The sequence below is a fragment of the Chiloscyllium plagiosum genome, chromosome 34, assembly GCF_004010195.1.
Source record: "Chiloscyllium plagiosum isolate BGI_BamShark_2017 chromosome 34, ASM401019v2, whole genome shotgun sequence".
Classification (NCBI taxonomy): domain Eukaryota; kingdom Metazoa; phylum Chordata; class Chondrichthyes; order Orectolobiformes; family Hemiscylliidae; genus Chiloscyllium; species Chiloscyllium plagiosum.
In genome coordinates this window covers 18757737-18777915 of record NC_057743.1, presented here as the reverse complement: position 1 = coordinate 18777915, position 20179 = coordinate 18757737, and the positions used below count along the sequence as shown (strand labels likewise).

At 41.4% G+C, this 20179-nt stretch overlaps 1 protein-coding gene across 8 annotated transcripts in view; it reads right to left on the bottom strand.

The window, feature by feature from the left end:
* ccdc30 (coiled-coil domain containing 30) overlaps positions 1-20166 on the bottom strand; it is a 158648-nt gene extending 138482 nt beyond the window's left edge. For 7 of the 8 annotated variants that reach the window (XM_043675686.1, XM_043675692.1, XM_043675693.1 and 4 more), the window contains exons 1-3: positions 19575-20166; positions 4585-4770; positions 3837-3957 (exon numbers count right to left, since the gene is read on the bottom strand). In XM_043675686.1, the coding sequence (XP_043531621.1) occupies positions 3837-3957; positions 4585-4770; positions 19575-19610 (343 nt within the window). In that variant the 5' untranslated portion in view covers positions 19611-20166. The remainder of the gene's footprint in view (positions 1-3836; positions 3958-4584; positions 4771-19574) is intronic. The other variant, XM_043675688.1, reaches the window with a different exon arrangement.
* Positions 20167-20179: the final 13 nt, after the last annotated feature.

Below are 20179 nucleotides of genomic sequence, written 5' to 3'. Positions count from 1 at the left end.
CAAGCAGAGCATTTACCTTTTTAAGATAGTTGGATTTTTAAAAAATTACGGGCATGCATCCCTTGTCTGCAGGTAGATAACGATGTTTTAAGCTTTTTAAACTTTTTCTAAGGCTTTATTTTCTTGAGTATTAAGTGTGTTTCCTTCCTTTTTTTGGCCTAATGTAGGTGCAATAGCTTGTCTTATGGTCTGCTGTGTTTCTTCTGAAAACATGCACGAGAATTCTTAAAGGCACGGCATTCTAACCAGAACTCCATCAATAAACATGTTGATTTACACCCTATCTACCTTCCCTTGAAAAAAAGAACCGGAAATGACATCACTACCTTACGAAACCAAGATCTATAAATAGAGAGGCAGGACATACCACCAGCACTTCACTGGAGACTCTCACTGATGATGTTACCTAGTCATGTTGATGAAATGACTGAAAACAAACCTTCAAGCTCAGCGAGCTAACTTACATACTTATCATCAATCTGAGTTACAATTCCTCTCAAAAATCACTAATACTGTACATATATTTCTTACTGAAACCCCAATCTGCATACAGGAAGGAAGTCTGCTCCCTCAGTCTTCTACTTAATGCCATTGGGATCAGCCTTGACTCAGAGACAGACTGGAACACAATAAACTCAACCAACAATTCAGTGCAGCATTTAAATACATTGGAGATTCTCTCATTTGGATTTAAGTGATCTTAAAGCACTTTTTAAAAAGTATTTGAGATCTTCAGGTTTCCTGGAGAACAGTATCCTTTCATCAACGCCATGAAAAATGGATTAATCGATCAATTACTGCACTGCATTTTATGGGATCTTGTATACAGTCCTGTTATTGCATCTGTCTACATTACAATGTGATTGTGGCTTCAAAAGGACCTTATTGTTTTTGAAGCTTCTTAGGTCACCCTGAAGATCTGAAAAGTGCTGCACAAAATACAAGGTATTTTCTACTCTGTAGCAATCCATCAATAGACATGTTGAAAATTTCCAGCCTGATTTTCCCTACACCCACTTATAGGGATATTTGGCTTCAACTCATTTAGATTCTTTTTGATGAGTGCTAATGACAGGGGGAACCTAAGGCAAGGAATAAATAAATACCATTTCACCCAGCAATACTGTGGATCTCCAGTATGCCGCCTCACTAAACCACCCAGTGATTAATAAGTAAGATCATAAAAACAAGATAAATTGACATTCCTGTCTATCTATACAGGTGCCTCAATGCTGGTTAGTGTTCTGGAAGGTTACCATATGGACTGAAGGACCTTCTTCATCTAACGTGTCTTTTACAAGCAGAAATGAAGAATACTAGAAATCAGAAATGAAAAGGAATGATGTTGTAAATATGGAGTATTGGTCCTCTGAAAAGTGAAAATGGGAAATTGATAATGGATAAAAGGAACATGGCAGACGAAGAAGAGATTGCTTTCACTACAGAGGCTATACAAAAGCTTTGCAGTTAGAGCTGTGACCAGAAGGTGGAAGCAAGCGAGGAATTTAGAAAATTTCAATTACAGTACCAGGAAGTGGTACTAAGCAAACTGATAGAGCTATGTACTGACAAGTATCCGGATTCTGATGTATTTCATCCAATGGTTAAAAAAAGGGAGTGCTAATGAGGTAGTAGACACTAATTTTCTAATCATCCCTGAGATTCAGGAAAGGTTTTACTGGACAGAGTTACAAATATATCTCCTCCATTGAAGGAGGCAGGCAGAAAACAGTAAATTATAGTCCAATCAGCTTGGTGTCTGTCATACAGAAGATGTCAGAATTGATCACTGATTGGGAAAAGGCAGCATGGATTTTCAAAGATGAATCAAGTTTTATCATTTTATTGGAGTATTTGACAGAACAATATGTATTATAGACAAAGGGTAGCTTGTAGGTGTGCTATACTTGGATTTCTAAAAGACATTTAATAAGATGCTATAACATAGGTTATTGTGGAAAGTAAACACTCATGACATAGAGGTCACATATTAGCAAGATTAGAAAGTTGGCTAGCTGGCAGAAAACAGATGGTATGCATAAATGGGCCTTCATTTGTTTGGCAGGATGTGACAAGTGGAATTCTGCAGAGGTATATGCCAGGACCTCAACCATTTATAATTCACATCAATGACTTAGATGAGGGAAGTGAAAGAACAGTAGCTAAATTCACATGTCACTGTGAGAGGTAGGAAAATATGTGAAGAAGATATAAGGAAGTTGAAGACAGATATAGATAGATTGAGTGAGTGGGCAAAAATCTGGCAGATCATATATAATGTGGGAAAGTTTGAAGCTGTTCGCTTTGGTGGGAAGGATAATAAAGTAGACTATTACCTAGATAAAGAACACAGCAGAATTCTGAGCTGCAATGTGATTGAGGTGTTTAGGTGCATGAGTCACAAAGGTTAGTGTGCAGGTACAGCACATAATCAAGAAGGCTAATGGGATGCTCTCCTTTGTTAAGAAAGAAACTGAACATAAGAGTAAGGATGTGCTCCTTTGTTGTACAAGATATAGGTGCAACCACATCTCGAACACTGATATTAAGCAAAGAACTGCAGATGCTGAAGGTCTGAAACAAAAACAGAAATTGCGTGAAAGCTCAGCAGGTCTGGCAGCATCTGTGGAGAGAAATCAGAGTTAGCATTTCTGATGAAATGTCATTGGACTTGAAACATTAACTCTGTTTTCTCTCCACAGACCTGATGAGTTTCTCTGGCAATTTCTGTTTTTGGCTCAAATACTGAGTACAATTCTTGTCTCCTTACTTAGGGAAGAATGTTAATGCTTTGGAGGTAATTCAGAGGAAATTTACTCGACTGATATCTAGAATAATTGGGTTGTCTTATGAGAAGAGGTTAGACTGGCTGGGCTCATTTCCACTGGAGTTTAGAAAAGTGAGGGATGACTTAATTGAACTACAGTATGGTCTTGACCAGATGGACATGGAAAGAATGTCTCCTATTGTTGAACTGGGGGGGGGGGGGCATTGTTTGAAAGTTAGAGGTTGACATTTTGAAACAAAGGTGAGAAGTTTTATTTTCTTTCAGAGGGTTGTACTCTGCCTCAGGAGGCGGAGTTGTTGAATAATTTTAAGGCAGACAGATTCTTCTTAGGCAGTGGAATCGGGGTGGGGGGTGTAAAATGGGAATGTGAAATCAGACATGATTGAATGGCAGAGTAAGCTGAGGGGCCGAATAGTTTACTTTGCTTTTCATCCATATGTTCATCTGAAGTTTGAACGTGAAAAGAAAGAACATTATTTCTAACAGAAGACAATGCTGATAGTGTCCTACTGCAAATGTTAATGTACATTTTCTCTTTCTGATGTTGATGGTTCTATCAGGACAAGAAAGTCATGCAACTGTGAGAAAATCTTCATTCACATGACCACCGTGTGCAGGTGAAACAAACATATGTCAATGAAAAACAAATCGACCTCAAATTTGGGGGCAACACGGTGGCTCAGTGGTTAGCACTGCTGCCTCACAGTGCCAGGGACCCGGGTTTGATTCCTGCCTTGGGCAACTGTCTGTGGAGTTTGCACATTCTCTCCATGTCTGCGTGGGTTTCCTCTGGGTGCTCCAGTTTCCTCCCACAATCCAAAGACGTGCAGGCCAGGTGAATTAGTCAGGTTAAATTGGCCATAGTGTTAGGTGCATTAGTCGGGGGTAAATCTAGGGTAGGGAATGGGTCTGGGTGGGTTACTCTTCATAGGGTCAGTGTGGACTTGTTGGGCCGAAGGGCCTGTTTCCATACTGTAGGGAATCTAATCTAATTTAATCTGTTTGGGGAGGGGATGTCAAAACAAGGTTGAGAGGTTAGATTGCCAACCTTGTTCTAACTTCAGTCGCTGTAACTCCATCTTTAGTAGCTCATTCTCTCGCTCGTATTCAGCTGTCAGTGCCTCCCGCTCTTCCGACAGGTTGCGGATGTGATCCACATAATTTTCTACCTGCAGAACGAAAATTGCCTCATCACTCTGTAGGTAAGCTAGTTATGGTTCACGGATGGTGGTAGGGGACAGCAATGCAAAACTGATGAAGGCTTCCCCAAACTGACATCTCTGTAGCAGTAGGGAAGGTCAGGTCATCCCAATTGCTTTTGATATCAATATAAATTCATTTGACTTCAAAGATGACTTTTGTTGAGCTAAATGTGACATTATTTGCAAATCTCAAACAAAAAATTTAAAGCGGTTCATTATACCATGTCATGTAGCAGCGGGGGGGTGGTTTGGTTACAAGGATTAAGGATACATATTGGCAGCAGGGATCAAGGCTCAACAGGATGTGGTTACTTGTATTTGAGACTATCCTTCTTTTTACTGAGGCTCCTCTAAGTAACCGAGGTACAGCACAAATGGGGATAGTACTAAGCCATTCAGGCTACCAGATATCTCAAGTTAATATCCAAATTATGCCGAGTTAGCTATTTCTGAAATTCCGAGTGCTACTAGGAGTCAAATTAGTTACAGACTACATATAGGATTGTTAGATGGAGGCCAGTCATATGCAAACAAGACTTTACTTTTAAAATCTCACAAGAGATCAAAATTCACTATCCTTCTGAGAGATCTCACCTCTTTCATCTCGGAAGCCTGTTGTTGTCGCACCCCTTCCAGATCCTGCATGGTGGCTTGCAGCGTGCCCTCAGCCCGCAGGTATATGCGCCACAGGTGACTGAGATGCTCATTTGCAGAGCAGGCATCAGTGTCCAGTCCATCGTCCTGCAGTTTCTTCAGTATATCTTCCAGCTCCACCTTCTCCTGAAGTGAAACGTTAAATAGCAAACATCAGATCTTGTTTGCTGAGTGGAGAGAAAAATGGTGACGTGCAATAACAAGTCCAAATCTCCCTGAGTACCCACAGTATTTTCAAAAGTTACCATCTCAAAAAACTGTAGCCATTAAATTTGCTCAGACTTTGAGCAAATGACATTATGGGTGCTTTTCAATTCCTCCTTTCATTTCATTTCAAAGCAACTCTATTCTCATTTATGCAGCCATCTTTCGCTATCTACTTTCCCAGCTGAGATTATTCAGCATGAAGGCATTGGCAAAGCAGGAACTGCCAAATTCAAAAGCACTTCACAAGGTTACAAAAAAGCAAGTTACAGCTGCATATTTCCAAATGCCATCAATATCAAGAGTACAATGCATATGCCATTACCTGCTGTCTTGCTTTCAAGTCTCAGTGATGGTACCCTCACAAGAGACTCAACTACCTAATGGGGTATCAAAGGGTAATTTGCATTGTCAGCATTTGGCCTTCTGAAATTCTACTCAACCTCTCAACTCCTCTCCACTTTCTAGCTGATCCATTACTACTATTGCTTTCTTCTACCTGCATATTTACAACATCCACCAAACCCACACCAACTCCAGATTTTTAAATCATCTAGGAATTAATTGAATTAATAGGGCTTCTATTTATGATTTTATCAGCTTCCCTGTTTCAACTTTTCAGGGACATCAATATAAACAGAATGCCAAGACCCATGTTGTCATTTATCCAAACTGTCAGAAGCCTCTCAATGGCTGCTAGCCAAGCTCTTCTAGCTCTCCGTGCTGTGACAAATTGAATATTAAGATCTCATGCTTGTCTTGAAGCTCCTTTGGGTCTTGGCCACTCTACATTCACAATACCCTCCTGCCAAAGAGCCCTGTCCTTACCTCCAACAACAGGCATTAGTTATTCTCACTAAACTAATGCAGACCTCACACTCCACCAGCAGCCACCACACCCTTGGCCTCTGAAACTGGCTTCCTCAGCATGAATTCATCATGTTACCTTCTGCCAGCTTTAGAAAAATTCCTTGAGTCCACACTTTTGTCCAAAACCCAAAGAAGCATTTCTGTACACAAGCACAGTAAAAGTAGAAGCTAATGTAGTATGGTCCCTTCTCATGAATCTTTCATATATTTCTCTGTATCATCATATCTAGATTCCATTGCAATCAGGGATGTCTGTATCTATAATAACACTTCAATGAGGAAATGCAACACAATACAAAAAAGTAAGAAAGTAATGTCATCTGAATGATGCAAGGTTTTGCATCATTCAGATGACATTAAGATTTTGCTCAAAGATTTTGCATCAAGATTTTGCTCAACGAAAGTAACTTAGCAGTCATTATGTTAATTTATATTCTTGCACTCACACCTCCCTCAGCTCTCCAATTTTGAATTACTGGTGTATCATTAGGAACTGGGCGAATGTGGGTACTGCAGATGCTGGAGATTAGAGTTAAGATTAGAGTAGTGCTGGAAAAGCACAGCAGGTCAGGCAGCATCCGAGGAGCAGGAAAAACATTGTTTCGGGCAAAAGCCCTTCATCAGGAATCCACCATTAGGAGCTATAATTGGCCACTTCACAAAGTCTGAGCTACAGAGAGGGAGAAGGAAAAATCGTAGCCTGTCAATCAGACTTTAAATGACAAGTGACATTCACACTACACAAATACCAGGCAATGACCATCTCTAAAAAGAGAGATCTAACTGTCTCCCTTGGATGTCACAGCATTATTATCATTGAATTCTCCAACATCAGCATCCTGGGAATTCCCATTGAGCAGAAACTTAGCTGGACTAGATACATCAATATTGTGGCTACAAGAACAATTCAGAGACTGGGAATTCTGAGGCAAGTAAGCCACCTCTTAACTCCCAAAACTTGTGCAGCATCTTCAAAGGGACAATTGAGGATTGTGTTGGAATGTTCTCCATTTGCCAGGATGAATGCCATTCCAACAACAATCAATAAATAAATTGTCCAGATGAAAGTTGTTCCTTTGATTTGCGACCCATTCACTATCTTAAAAATTAATCTTCTCTCCCACTGACACAGTTTATACTACATGCAAGATTAATTGCAACAACGCACAGAGACTCCTTCAACAGAATTTTCTAAACCCACAACTTCTACCACCCACCAGGACAAGAACGGTAGACACAGAGAAATACTAAGAGCTGTAGGTTCTTCTCCAAGCCACACACTCTTGGAATTATATCGTTGTTCCTTCACAATCACCAGGCCAAAGACCTGGAACTCCCTTACTAGCAACACTGTCAAGGTACCTCAGCACATGGGCTGCAGCAATTCAAGAAAGCAATTCTTCACAATTTGCTCAAGGAGAATTAGGAATAGGCAATAAATACTGGCAGCAATGTTCACATACCAAGATCTTTTTATTAAATATAGTGATCTCTGCAGGTGGGTAGGCACGTTAATGTCAAGTGATGGCAGCATCAAGCTCAACAGCAATATCTTCCAGTAAAATATATTGCTGAGTCTCACTGTTTTCGGAAAGGACACGTACTAAGTAGCAGAGGATTTCAGGCACAGCAGGAAACTGTACCCCAGCAAGATTCAGCACCTTGACAAAGACCCAACTGATGTATTTAATGCTCATCAGATAAAAGGGAACTTGTCCCTCCTACCCAGTTTGGCCAAATGCAATTCGAGTCTTGAATGATAGTTTGACTATGATGCCTTCCTCACCTTTGCTAATGTTGGTCCACTCTTTAAAGATAAGTTCAAAAAAAGCAGAGCAACTTTAAGAACACAATTCTCTAAGATGCTTCAACATGCCTGTAACCTCTATAACAAGTTTAACAAGTTTTTCTACGTAACTAAAAGGACAGAATTTGTGAAACACACAAGCATTGAATAAGCTATCATGGTAATCCTGTAATATTATACAGGAAGGGTGAAACTAACTATGCCAGTGAGGTGTTGTAACAATAGCAGGAGTTATGGTACATTTACAATATATATATCATATGCTTATTGCCTAAAAAAATCTTTTGAACAATTAGATTTAGCTAAACACTGTGACATTACTCATCTCAGTGCATTCCTTCTGAGCAGCAAATCAATAGGACAAATACCTAGTTGAGTACATTAATTACAGTGGTCTAATCAAAATCAAGGATAACATCCTCTGCAACCTCACAGCAGGGTCTGTCCTTGTTAACTGTGGCTATAGTAGCACACATATGGGTCAAATCCCATTCTAGATACTTGAGTACAAAGTCTAGGTGAAGCCATCATTGCTGCACTGAGAGGGTGCTGTAGTGTTGAAAGTGCTGCCGTTCAAATAAACTGTTAAATCAAAGCATGCCTGCCCTCTTGGGTGGATATAAATTTAAGGCATAATTCAAAACAAAAGCAAGAGGATTTTTGAAGGGGGTAGGCAGTGGCATAGTGGTAACATCACTGGTCTCGTAATCCAGAACACTAGGCCTGCGTTCTGGGACACAAGTAGAAATCCCACAATGGTAGATGGTGAAATTTGAATTAAATGAAAATCTGGAATTAAAAGCTGGACTAAATGTGACTCTAACCACTGTTGATTGTTATAGAATCATTCACTAATGCCCCTTTTAGAGAAGTAAATCTGGGAGAAAGTGAGCACTGCAGGTGCTGGAGATCAGCATGGAAGAGTGTGGTGCTGGGAAAGCACAGCTGGTCAGGCAGCATCCGAGGAGCAGGAGAATTGACATTTCGAGCGTAAGTTTTTCATCAGGAATGGGGGGGGGGGGGGGGGTGGGGTGTGGGGCTGGACGGGAAGGTAGCTGAGAATGCAATAGGTAGATGAAATTGGGGGCGAAGGTGATAGGTCGGAGAGGAGGGCAGAGCAGATAGGTGGGAAGGAAGATGGACAGGTAGGACAGGTCAAGAGGGCGGTGCCAAGTTGGAGGGTTAGGACTTGGAATAAGGCGGGGGAAGGGAAATGAGGAAACTGGTGAAATCCACATAGATCACATATGTTTGGAGGGTCCTAAGGCAGAAGATGAGGTGTTCTTCCTTCAGGCGTCAGGTGGTAAGTGTTAGGTGGTGGAGGAGGACCAGGACCTGCATGTCCTTCACGGAATGGGAGGGGAAGTTAAAGTGTCCGGCCCGGGGCGGGGGGATGTTTTGTGCGTATGTCACAGATACATTCTCTGAAGCGTTCTGCAAGTAGGTGGCCTACCTCCCCAGTGTAGAGGAGACCACATTGGGAGCAACAAATACAGTAGATGACATGTGTGGAAATGCAGAAATCTGGGGGCTTTGGACGGTGGTAAGGTGGAGGTGTGGGCACAGGTTTTACAATTCTTGCAGTGTCAGTGGAAGGTGCCAGGAGGGGAGGATGTTGGTGGGGGACGTGGACCTAACAAGGGAGTCGTGGAGGGAATGGTCTTTACAGAACACAGAGAGGGGTGGGGAGGAAAATATATCCCTGGCAGTGGGGTCTGTTTTTGATGGTGGAAATGGTGGAAGATAATGCAATGTATCCAGAGGTTGATGGTGAAGACCAGGGGTGTTTCGTCCTTGGAGGGGTGGGGTTTGAGGGAGGAAGTGTTGGAAATGGATGAGATGCGCTGGAGGGCATCATCGACCTTGTGGGAAGGGAAATTGCAGTCTTCGAAGAAGGAGGCCATCTGGTATGTTCTGTAGTGGGAATGGTTCTACTGGGAGCCGATGCAGTGGATGCAGAGGAATTGGGAGTAAGGGATAGCGTTTTTACAGGAGGCAAGGTGGGAGGAGGTGTAGTCCGAGTAGTTGTGGGAATCGGTGGGTTTGTTGTAGATGTCCATGTTGAGTTGGTGATTTAAGGTCAGGGTGGAACGTGTTAGTGAAGTAGATGAACTGTTCAGCCTCCTTGTGGGAGCACGATGTGGCGCCGATACAGTCATCAATGTAGTGGATGAAAAGGTGGGGAATGGTGCTGGTATAGCTGCGGAAGCTGGACTGTTCCACATATCTGACGAAGAGACAAGCATTGCTGGGGCCCATGCAGGTGCCCATGACTACCCCTTTGGTCTGGAGGAGGTTGGAGGATTCAAAGGAGAAATTATTGAGGATGAGGACCAGTTCAACCAAACGAATGAGAATGTCAGTGGAAGGGTACTGATGGGGTCAATGGGAGAGGAAGAAACGGAGGGCTTGGAGACCTTTGTGATGGTGGAAATCTGCCATCCTTACCTGGTCTGGCCTACATGTGATACCCAACCCACAGCAATGTGGTTGACTCTTAAGTGCTCTCTAAAATGGCCAAGCAGGTCACTCAGTTCAGGGATGGATAACAAATGATGCCCTTGCTAGTGATATCCACATACAAATTTTAAAAAAGCACTCACTAATATTCTGGACAATATTTATTCTTTTACCAATATAATCACCAGATCATTTTATTTTCATATACACATCTTGCTATTACTGGGATCCTGTTTTGCATAATTTAGCACTCCAACTCCATTTACACGTTTGTTCACGACACCACTGTTGTATGTTGGAACTTAAACAACAATGAGATAGCATACAGGAAAGAGGTTGAGTGATTAGTGGCATGGTGTAAAAACAACAATCTCTCCATCAATGTCAGCAAAATGAAGGAGCTGGTCATTGACTTCAGAAAGTGGAGTGGGCGGGCACGCCCCTGTATGCATCAATGGTGCTGAGGTGGAGTTGTCGAGAGCATCAAGTTCCTGGGAGTGATGATCACCAATAATCTGCTCTGGTTTACCCATGTCAATGTGATGGTTAATAAAGAACAACAACATCTCTAATTCCTTAGAAGCCGAGTAAATTTGACGTGTTCTCAAGGACTCATACCAATTTTTATAGATGCACCATAGAAAGCATCCTAACGGATGCATCACAGAATGATATGGCAACTGCTCTTCCCAAGACCACAACAAACTACAGAGAGTTGTGACACAACCCAGACCATCACGTAAACCAGCCTCCCAACCATTGACTCCATCTACACTTCCGATGCCTCAGGAAAGCAACCAACATAATCAAAGACCTCTCCCACTCCGTTACACTCTCTTCCACCCTCTTCCATTGAGCAGAAAAGTTTGAATATATGCAAGAACAGATTCAAGAACAGCTTCTTCCTTTTTGTTACCAGACTTTTGAACAGACCTCTAAATGTTAATGCTGATCTCTCTCTCTGCACCTTCTCTGCAGCTGGAACACTGTTTTGCGCAATCTTCTCTGCTTTGTTTGGTACAACCTGCCAGTATAGCACTCAAAACAACACTTTTCACTGTAAGTTGGTACACATGATAACAATAAGTCAAACTCAAATATCTATCCTTAGTCACACTTCTACATACTGCCTTTAAGTGGTATTATCTGAAAACATGGATTTCATTTCATTAACTGACAACAACCAATTCCATGTCACCTCCCACCTCTATGCTGTGCTACTGGTAAGCAGGAAACTTGTTCAATTTAATACATGCAAAATCAAAGGCATTCTGTTCAAGTCCCTACCAAAAGCCCTGCATCATAACTTAATTATACCTTTTAGCTGTTTGCTTAGGGCAATCATTACGATGCACAACTTTACTTTCCTCTAACCAAGCTTCAAGCTCCACATTCTATCTGTCAATGAGGTCATTTATTTCCAACTTCATTTCATTTTTTACTTCCAAATCCTACTTTATCTCTTACCAGTGGGGAAATCTTTATCCATAACTTTCTAACATCCAGGGTCAACTTTTCAAGCCGGCTCTTAATCATCTATAAAAATTGCAACTTACCCAAAACTCCAATCCCCTAACTCCCTAAGACAATCTCCACTGACTCTCCAGCTCATAATCTATTGAATTTAAATCCTGATCCTTATTCCTAAATCCTTTTGTAGTTCCACCTTTCCTTGCATCTGCAACTTGATGTTAACTCTGAGCACAAGATAACCATTTCATTCTTTTAGCTCTGGCCTAGTTTGAACAAATGCTTCCACACATTAATTTACTTTCTCATTACTTCATTTCTATTCTTAAAAAGTTAATTTTTGGTATTAATTATAGGTCCATCAAGATATTGATCAATACAGGTCATGGCAACTTCCATTTATCTAATTTACAAGTCTGCACACATTAACACTTCCATTGACATGAAAGCATTGCCAACATCAACAGGACAGTATTTAGAGTTTACAGATTTGCCTTGCAAAAACATATAAATTTGACTGTCAAAGTAAAGGCTTAAGAAATACAATCTGAAGTGACTCAGATTTCTCTACCTCAAATTTTAAGAACATATTGCAGGGGAAAGATCCCCCCCCCCCCCCCCAACAACTCGTCCAGTAAAAACACCATACTTACAGAAACTGTCTGCGGCATTGTATGTGCCAGTGCAGCCACTGCCTGTCCTGGTCCACACTTATAACTTCCTACTGTACAGTATCGTAAATAAAACACCAAAATGTGTTTGGATACAGAGCGTTACTATGGAACAGCTCCATTTTCTCCATCCAGGAGTGCTGAAGGTGCTATCTGGGCTAGTAGGAACATGTTCTTCTGGATTATTGAAATCAGAGCCCTATAATAGTGAAATTACATTGCAGATTAACGGTATAGAGATACCGCAGGTAGGTGCAGCATGGGACATTCCTGAACAAATTGAGATAAAAGCTGCAATTGAAGCACTAGGTTAGGCCCCCTTCACAGAGTCAGAGTTATTCTGATACAACATGTTATTCTGCCAAAATTGCATTTCTGAATGAGGAAAGGAGAGACATCCATAATACAAAAACATGAAAAGACAGAAAAGGGAGACTAATGAAGAATCCCAGTTGTCAGTGGAATATTACAGATTATTACACCCACAAAACAATGGTTACTTCTTTAGAGCAGTTTATATATTCTCCTATGCTTCATAGCTAGTCTAATAATGATGTTACTGAGGTCTGTATTCTCTATAGACGCATAACCCCGAGGCTTGCAGGACAATTAAGTCTAGTCTAAGAATTTCCAAAGAATATTGGTACAGCAAAGTATGGATCATCAACAAAATATCTCCACAGCAGATCCAATCAAACAAACTGTACAATTCTACTACTTGTTTATCCTTTTTTTTCTGAAAGGACAGGATATGCAGCCAGGAAAGAGTTGAGAGTCTTTCTGCAAGCCAGCTCTCTTAAACAGATTCAAGGGTGCATCTTAACTTGCTAGCGTGCAATGGACTAGCATGTTAAAACATGCATCAATATCCTACTGTGATCTCAAACATGTTGACAAACAATCCAAATAGAGAACTGTACAAACATTGCCTTCACAGAGTAAAAGATCAGATTTCAAAATCCTCTGTCAAAGGACCCTAAACAACCATTTTCCAGACAGCAAACAAATTACACTTGTCAGTTGGAGAGTGGATAGTATTTCAGAATCACAACATTTTCAAGCAACTCAACTTTTGTGTTATTGTGAAGTTATTGTAAAATAAAGATCCGCATCAAATATATTTTGAAAAGTAAACTCACCATAATCCCACGCTCTCATTAAAGAGTCACTTGGTGGTGGTTTAACCGGAGGGTCATCACACCTCAGGTGAGGGAAGAGGTTGAGAAAGGGGGACTTTCACAGTAACCTCAGCCAGTACAGGAATTGAACTCACACTAGTGACATCACTCAGCATCGCAAACCAGTCAATCCAGTCAACTGAGCTAACAGACTCCCAAATATATTATGTATCTCAAAGAAGTTTACAGCTAATGGAAATGCTTTAAAGTGTAGTCACTGATGAAAGAAATGACCCAGAAAATTTGCATACAGCTGGCTTCCATGAAGAATAATATGAAAATGACTGGAAAGTCTGTTTTTGTGCTGTTGATCAAGTGGTAAAGTTGGCCAGATCATCAAAGAGAAGTTTCTTACTCTTTTTTTTTTAAATTGCGCCATGGGATCTTTATCCTGAGAGAGCAGACTCATCTTAGCCAAACACTGTGCTCCCAACTCACCCTTACTACCGCACTGGAATGTCAGTATAGATTTTTATGTTCAAGTTTCTGGAAAGACACTTAAACCCACAATGTTCTGAATTAAACGTAAGAACTAAGCCTCAGCTGACAGTTGGGTGTGCATGCCCATTATCTTGACTCTGTCTTCTGAAACCTAATACATTTTCTAAAGTAAAACAAAGAACTGTAGATGCTGGAGATCTGAAATAAACACTGTTCTGATGAAGAGTCACTAGACTTGAAATATTAACTCTACTTTCTCGCCACAGATGCTGCTGGACTTGTTGAGTTTTGCCAATAATGTCATTTTTTTGTAATAAATTTTCTAAACTTGTCTGTAGTTTTCTTTGAATTTTCTTCCGAATTAGGCTTGAATTTTAACTAACAGTCCCTTGTGTTGAGCCTTATCAAATATCTTCACGAATTCTGTATAAACCCTATTCAAAGATATTTTCCTGTGAACATGACAGTACCTACTTCCTCAAAAAATTAATTAGTAGTTCACATTAAAACTGTCCTGCTGGACTGAAACCATAATTCTCGATACACACTTGAGATCACCAATCCAGTTGTGTTCAAATGAAGGACTTGATCCCAGCTGTCTATTCTTGACATACAAAAAGAACAAAGAAAATTTACTGTGAACATGACAGTACCTACTTCCTCAAAAAATTAATTAGTAGTTCACATTAAAACTGTCCTGCTGGACTGAAACCATAATTCTCGATACACACTTGAGATCACCAATACAGTTGTGTTCAAATGAAGGACTGATCCCAGCTGTCTATTCTTGACATACAAAAAAAACAAAGAAAATTTACAGCCCAGGATTAGGCCCTTCTGCCCTCCAAGCCTGAGCCGATCCAAATCTACTGTCTAAGCCTGTCGCCTAATTCCTAAGCATCTGTATCCCTCTGCTCCCCACCTACTCATCCTAAGCATCTGTATCCCTCTGCTCCCCACCTACTCATGCATCTGTCCAGACGCATTTTAATGAATCTACCGTGCCTGCCTCTATCACCTCTGCTGGCAACGCATTCCAGACACCCACCACCCTCTGTGTGAAGTACTTGCCGCATGTATCCCACTTTAACTTTCTACTTCTCACCTTGAAAGCATGACCTCTTGTTATTTAATCCTTCACCCTAGAAAAAAGCTTGTCTCCATCCACCCTGTCTACACCCTTCATGATTTTGTAACCTCAATCAGGTCCCCCCTCAATCTCCTTTTTTCTAATGAAAATAAACATAACCTACTCAACCTCTCTTCATAGTTAGCACTTTCCTTACCAGGCATCATCCTCGTAAACCTCTGCAACCTCTCCAAAGGGTCCACATCCTTTTGGGAATGTGGCGACCAGGACTGTACACAGTATTCTAAATGTGGCGGAACCAATATCTGGTACAATTTTAACATGACTTGCCAGCTCTTATACTCAATACCCTGTCCAATGAAGGTAAGCCTTCTTGACCACTTAGTCTACCTGTGCAGCAACCTTCAGGGTACAATGGACCTGCACTCCCAGATCTCTCTGCTCATCAACTTTTCCCAAGGTTCTTCAGTTCATTGTATAATTCACTCTAGAATTAGTCTTACCTAAATGCATCACCTCACATTTGTCTGGATTGAAACCCATCTGCCACTTTTCCGCCCAACACTCCAGTCTATCTTTCTCCTCCTGTATTCTTTGACAGTCCCTTATATTTTCTGCTACTCCACCAATCTTCATGTCATCAGCAAACTTGCTGATCATACCAACAGTGCCCTCTTCCAGATCATTTATGTATATTACAAACAACAGTGGCCCCAGCACTGATCCCTGTGGAACACCACCGGTGACCTTTCTCCATTTCGAGAAACTCCCTTCAACTACTACTCCCTGTCTCCTGTTGCTCAACCAGTTCTTTATCCACCTAGCTAGAACACCCTGCACACCATGTGTCTTCACTTCTCCATTAATCTACCATGGGGAACCTTATCAAAAGCCTTTCTAAAGTCCAGGTATATGACATCAATAGCCCTTCCTTCGTCTATCAACTAGGTCACTTCCTCAAAGAACTCTATTAAGTTGGTAAGGCACGATCTCCCCCACACAAAACCATGTTACTATCACTGATAAGCCGATTCTTTTCTAAATATAAATAGATCCTATCCCTTAGTACGCTCTCCAGCAACTTTCCCACCACTGAAGTCAGACTCACTGGTCTGTAGTTACCCAGAATATCCCTACTACCCTTCTTGTACAGGGGGGGGGGGCAACGTGAGCAACCTTCTAGTCTTCTGGTACCTCACCTGTATTTAAGGATGCCCTCACTGGTCTGTAGTTACCCAGAATATCCCTACTACCCTTCTTGTACAGGGGGGCAACGTGAGCAACCTTCTAGTCTTCTGGTACCTCACCTGTATTTAAGGATGCCACAAAGATATCTGTCAGGGCCCCAGCTATTTCCTCTCTTGTCTCCCTCATCAACCTGGGATAGATCCCATCTGATCCTGGGGATTTGTCCACCTTAATAACCTCTAGCATACCCAACGCATCTTCCATAGTTAAGTCAACGTGATCCAGACTAATCAAACTTCTATCTCTAATCTCAAGATTCATCATGTTCCTCTCCTCAGTGAACACTGATGCAAAGTAATCATTCAGAATCTCACCCATTTTCTCAGGTTCGACACACAGCCTTTCTTCATTATCCTTTAGTGGACCAAGTTTCCCTAGTTATATAAGAATAAAATGCTTTGGGGTTCTCATTAATTCTGCTCACTAAAGCTATTTCATGACCCCTTTTAGCCCACTTGATTCCTCATTTAAGACCTGTCCTACCCCTCCGATATTCCTCCAGGGCCCGTTCTGTTCTTAGCTGCCTAGACCTTATATACGCTTCCCTTTTCCTCTTGGCTAGTCGTACAATTTCTCCTGTCATCCATGGTTTACAAATCTTGCCCTTCCTATCCTTTGCCTTCAACGGGACATGCCTATCCTGCACTATTTTTAATCTATCTTTGAAAGCCTCCCACATATCAAATGTGGACTTCCCTTCAAATAGATGTGTCCAATCCACATTTTGGAGCTCCTGCCTAACTTTGATATAATTGGCCTTGGCCCAGTTTAGTACTCTTCCCTTAGGACCACTCTCATCTTTATCTATGAGTGATCTAAAACTTACAGAATTGTGGTGACTGTTCCCAATCAAATCCTCCACCACAACTTCTACCACCTGTCCTGGCTCGTTCCCCAGTACCGGGTCTCCTTCTTTTTCTTGATCGGAGCCTCAATGATTCTACTCATCCAGCATTCCTTACACTTAACAGACTTGCCCATCACATGAACAGGAACGTACAGTCTCTGAACTCTTGTTATCTCATTTTTGAAGGTCCTTCACTTACCAACCCTCCCCTTACCTGCTAACAGCCTCCCCCAAACAACTTTTGAGAGTTCTTGCTTAATAACATACATATTAACCTTAGTCCAATTTAGAATTTTAACTTTTAGATAACGTCTATCCTCTTTCATAACTATTTTAAAACTCATGATCGCTTGCCCCAAAGTGCTCCCTGACTAACACTGAGAAAAGCACAGCCAGTCAGGCAGCATCTGACGAGCAGGAGGGTCAACGTTTCAAGCATAAGCTGTTCATCAGGAATGTCGTCAGGAACATTCCTGAGGAAGAGGATGGGCCAATGGGCTGAGAAGTGGCAGATGCAGTTTAATTCAGATAAATGTGAGGTGCTGTATTTTTGGAAAGCAAATCTTAGCATGACTTATACACTTAATGGTAAGGTCCTAGGGAGTGTTGCTGAACAAAGACACCTTGGAGTGCAGGTTCATAGCTCCTTGAAAGTGGAGTCGCAGGTAGATAGGATAGTGAAGAAGAACGTTTGGTATGCTTTTATTGGTCAGAGTATTGAGTACAGGATTTGGGAGGTCATGTTGCGGCTGTACAGGTTAGGCCTCTGTTGGAATATTGTGTACAATTCTGGTCTCCTTCCTATCGGAAAGGTGTTGTGAAACTTGAAAGGGTTCAGAAAAGGTTTACAAGGATGTTGCCAGGGTTGGAGGATTTGAGCTATAGGGAGAGGCTGAACAGGCTGGGGCTGTTTTCCCTGGAGTGTCGGAGGCTGAGGGGTGACCTTATTGAGGTTTACAAAATCATGAGGAGCATAGATAGGATAAATAGACAAGGTCTTTTCCCCGGGGTGGGTGAGTCCAGAACTAGAGGGCATAGGTTTAGAGTGAGAGGGGAAAGATATAAAAGAGACCTACACGGCAACTTTTTCATACAGAGGGTGGTGTATGGAATGAGCTGCCAGAGGAAGTGGTGGAGGCTGGTACACTTGCAACATTTAAGAGGCATTTGGATGGGTATATGAATAGGAAGGGTTTGGAGGGATATGGGCCGGGTGCTGGCAGGTGGGACTAGATTGGGTTGGGATATCTGATCGGCATGGATGGGTTGAACCGAAGGGTCAGTTTCCATGCTGTACATCTCTATGTCTCTATGACTAAGAGCTTATACTCGAAACGTTGACTCTCTTACTCCTTGGATGCTGCCTGACCAGCTGTGCTTTTATAGCATCATACTTTTTGACTCTGATCTCCAGCATCTGCAGTCCTCACTTTCTCCTACTTCAGTCATTTGCTCTGCTTTATTTCCGAATGGAAGGTCAAGTTTTGCTCCTTCTCTATATTGAATCAGAAAATTTTCTTGTACAACTTTAACAAATTCCTCTCCATCCAAGCCCTTAACAGTATCTACATATAAGCTGTGCCAGCAATGTTAACAGATTAATGTCACTTTCATGTTTATAAGTTTTTTTTGTTAAAATGCACCAACTTTTAATCTTTGTATTTGTATTATAGCTAATTGTTGTATTGCTCTTAGGAAATTTTATCAATAGTTTTGCTATGAACTAACTTTTATCTTGATTAGCACTATAACTTTGCTGCTGGTTATCTTTAAGTTAGAATACTTCTAAAATTAAAAGGTGGCTAACCAAACGAACAGTAATTGTAACTATCTATACTTTACCCTAAACGTATCTAACTTGCTCCAAACAAACAGGACTTTATAAGCTGAAAATACATTTTATAAATTAAAAAGTTAAAATTCTGAAGCAGCATCTGTGAAATGACAAACATAGTTAACATTTCAAATGTGATATATGGGTTCGTTTATCAAAATTCGTCACACTGCGCTTCAGAATATAAACGAATGATACAGACGTTTTTACTCTTCCATCATTGATTTGACAATAACGCATTCCAGCATTTAGCATAAGTGAGATTGTTATGAAGTTTTACACAGCACTTTATGTGATAAGATCTATCAAAGCTTAAATAAGGAGCGTGAATCTGCATGATGTGAAAACATGCTGAAAGACATGAAGAATTACGGCACCACAGCTGAATTTGATTTTCGTCCACTGAGCACTGAGATATTTAACTCAGCAAGGAAAATGCAACAGTTCCCATGAAATTCAGAGTTTAACAGAAATGAAAATTATGTCTAAAATTTAAGAGCCCTTCTGACCAGGTGCCGAGGGTTTAGTTGCAGAAGGGGGATGCGAGAGGTCTCAATACGGCTTAGTAAGGAAGAAATAATCAAAAATCTGATCTATAATTTTTACTATCAACTCGTGCTTTGGGGCTCAAATGGAGTTAAGGTATAAATATTGGGTCAGGATTGGATTGGATATAGTTGGTCTTGAAACCGTCAAACGGTCTCCCAACACACCTCCATATCAGCAGCCCGGCCACTCAGGAATCCAGGAATCTTTGAGATCTAGTGACCTGGGCACCGTCAGGAGGGAAAATTACATTTTAATCTTTACCTCACCATTGCTCTCCATCTCCCACTCTGCAAACATAAATCTCAGCGAGCTCCTCCTCCTCTCAGACCGTGACTCGGACTCATTGTACACTGTCCTTTCTGCTGCTGTCACCAGGATGGAAGATGTACTCAGTTCCCGGTGGGCCGTCGAACTACTTAATTTACCAAGGTTTCTGAAGAAGGGTCACTCGATCGAAAACGTTAACTCCGATTTCTCTCCACCTGCTGAGATCCTGTTTTTTTTTTCTCTCTTTCTCTGCTTTCGAGTCAGATCCCCAGCAATTTCTGTTTTTGGTTCAGATTTCCAGCATCCCCAATTCTTTTTCTCCTGAAGCCCAAGCGCAGGCTGCAGAGTTTGAGGAGTAAGAATCTGCAGCATGTGTGTGAGCAGTTTAACAACACAGCTTCCAAACAAAGTAAGGAAGGGAATTCCCCGTCTGGGGTGCGATGCTGGTGTGTGCGGTGTAATCACCGCCTCTAATTCTGTACTGACATAATCTGCACATTGTCTACAAAACAACAACAACTGAGCCTCGGCGGCTCCCTCTGTTACCAGGCAGCCAACACCGTCCACTTACTCGCGTCAAGGGGAGAACTACAGCCAAA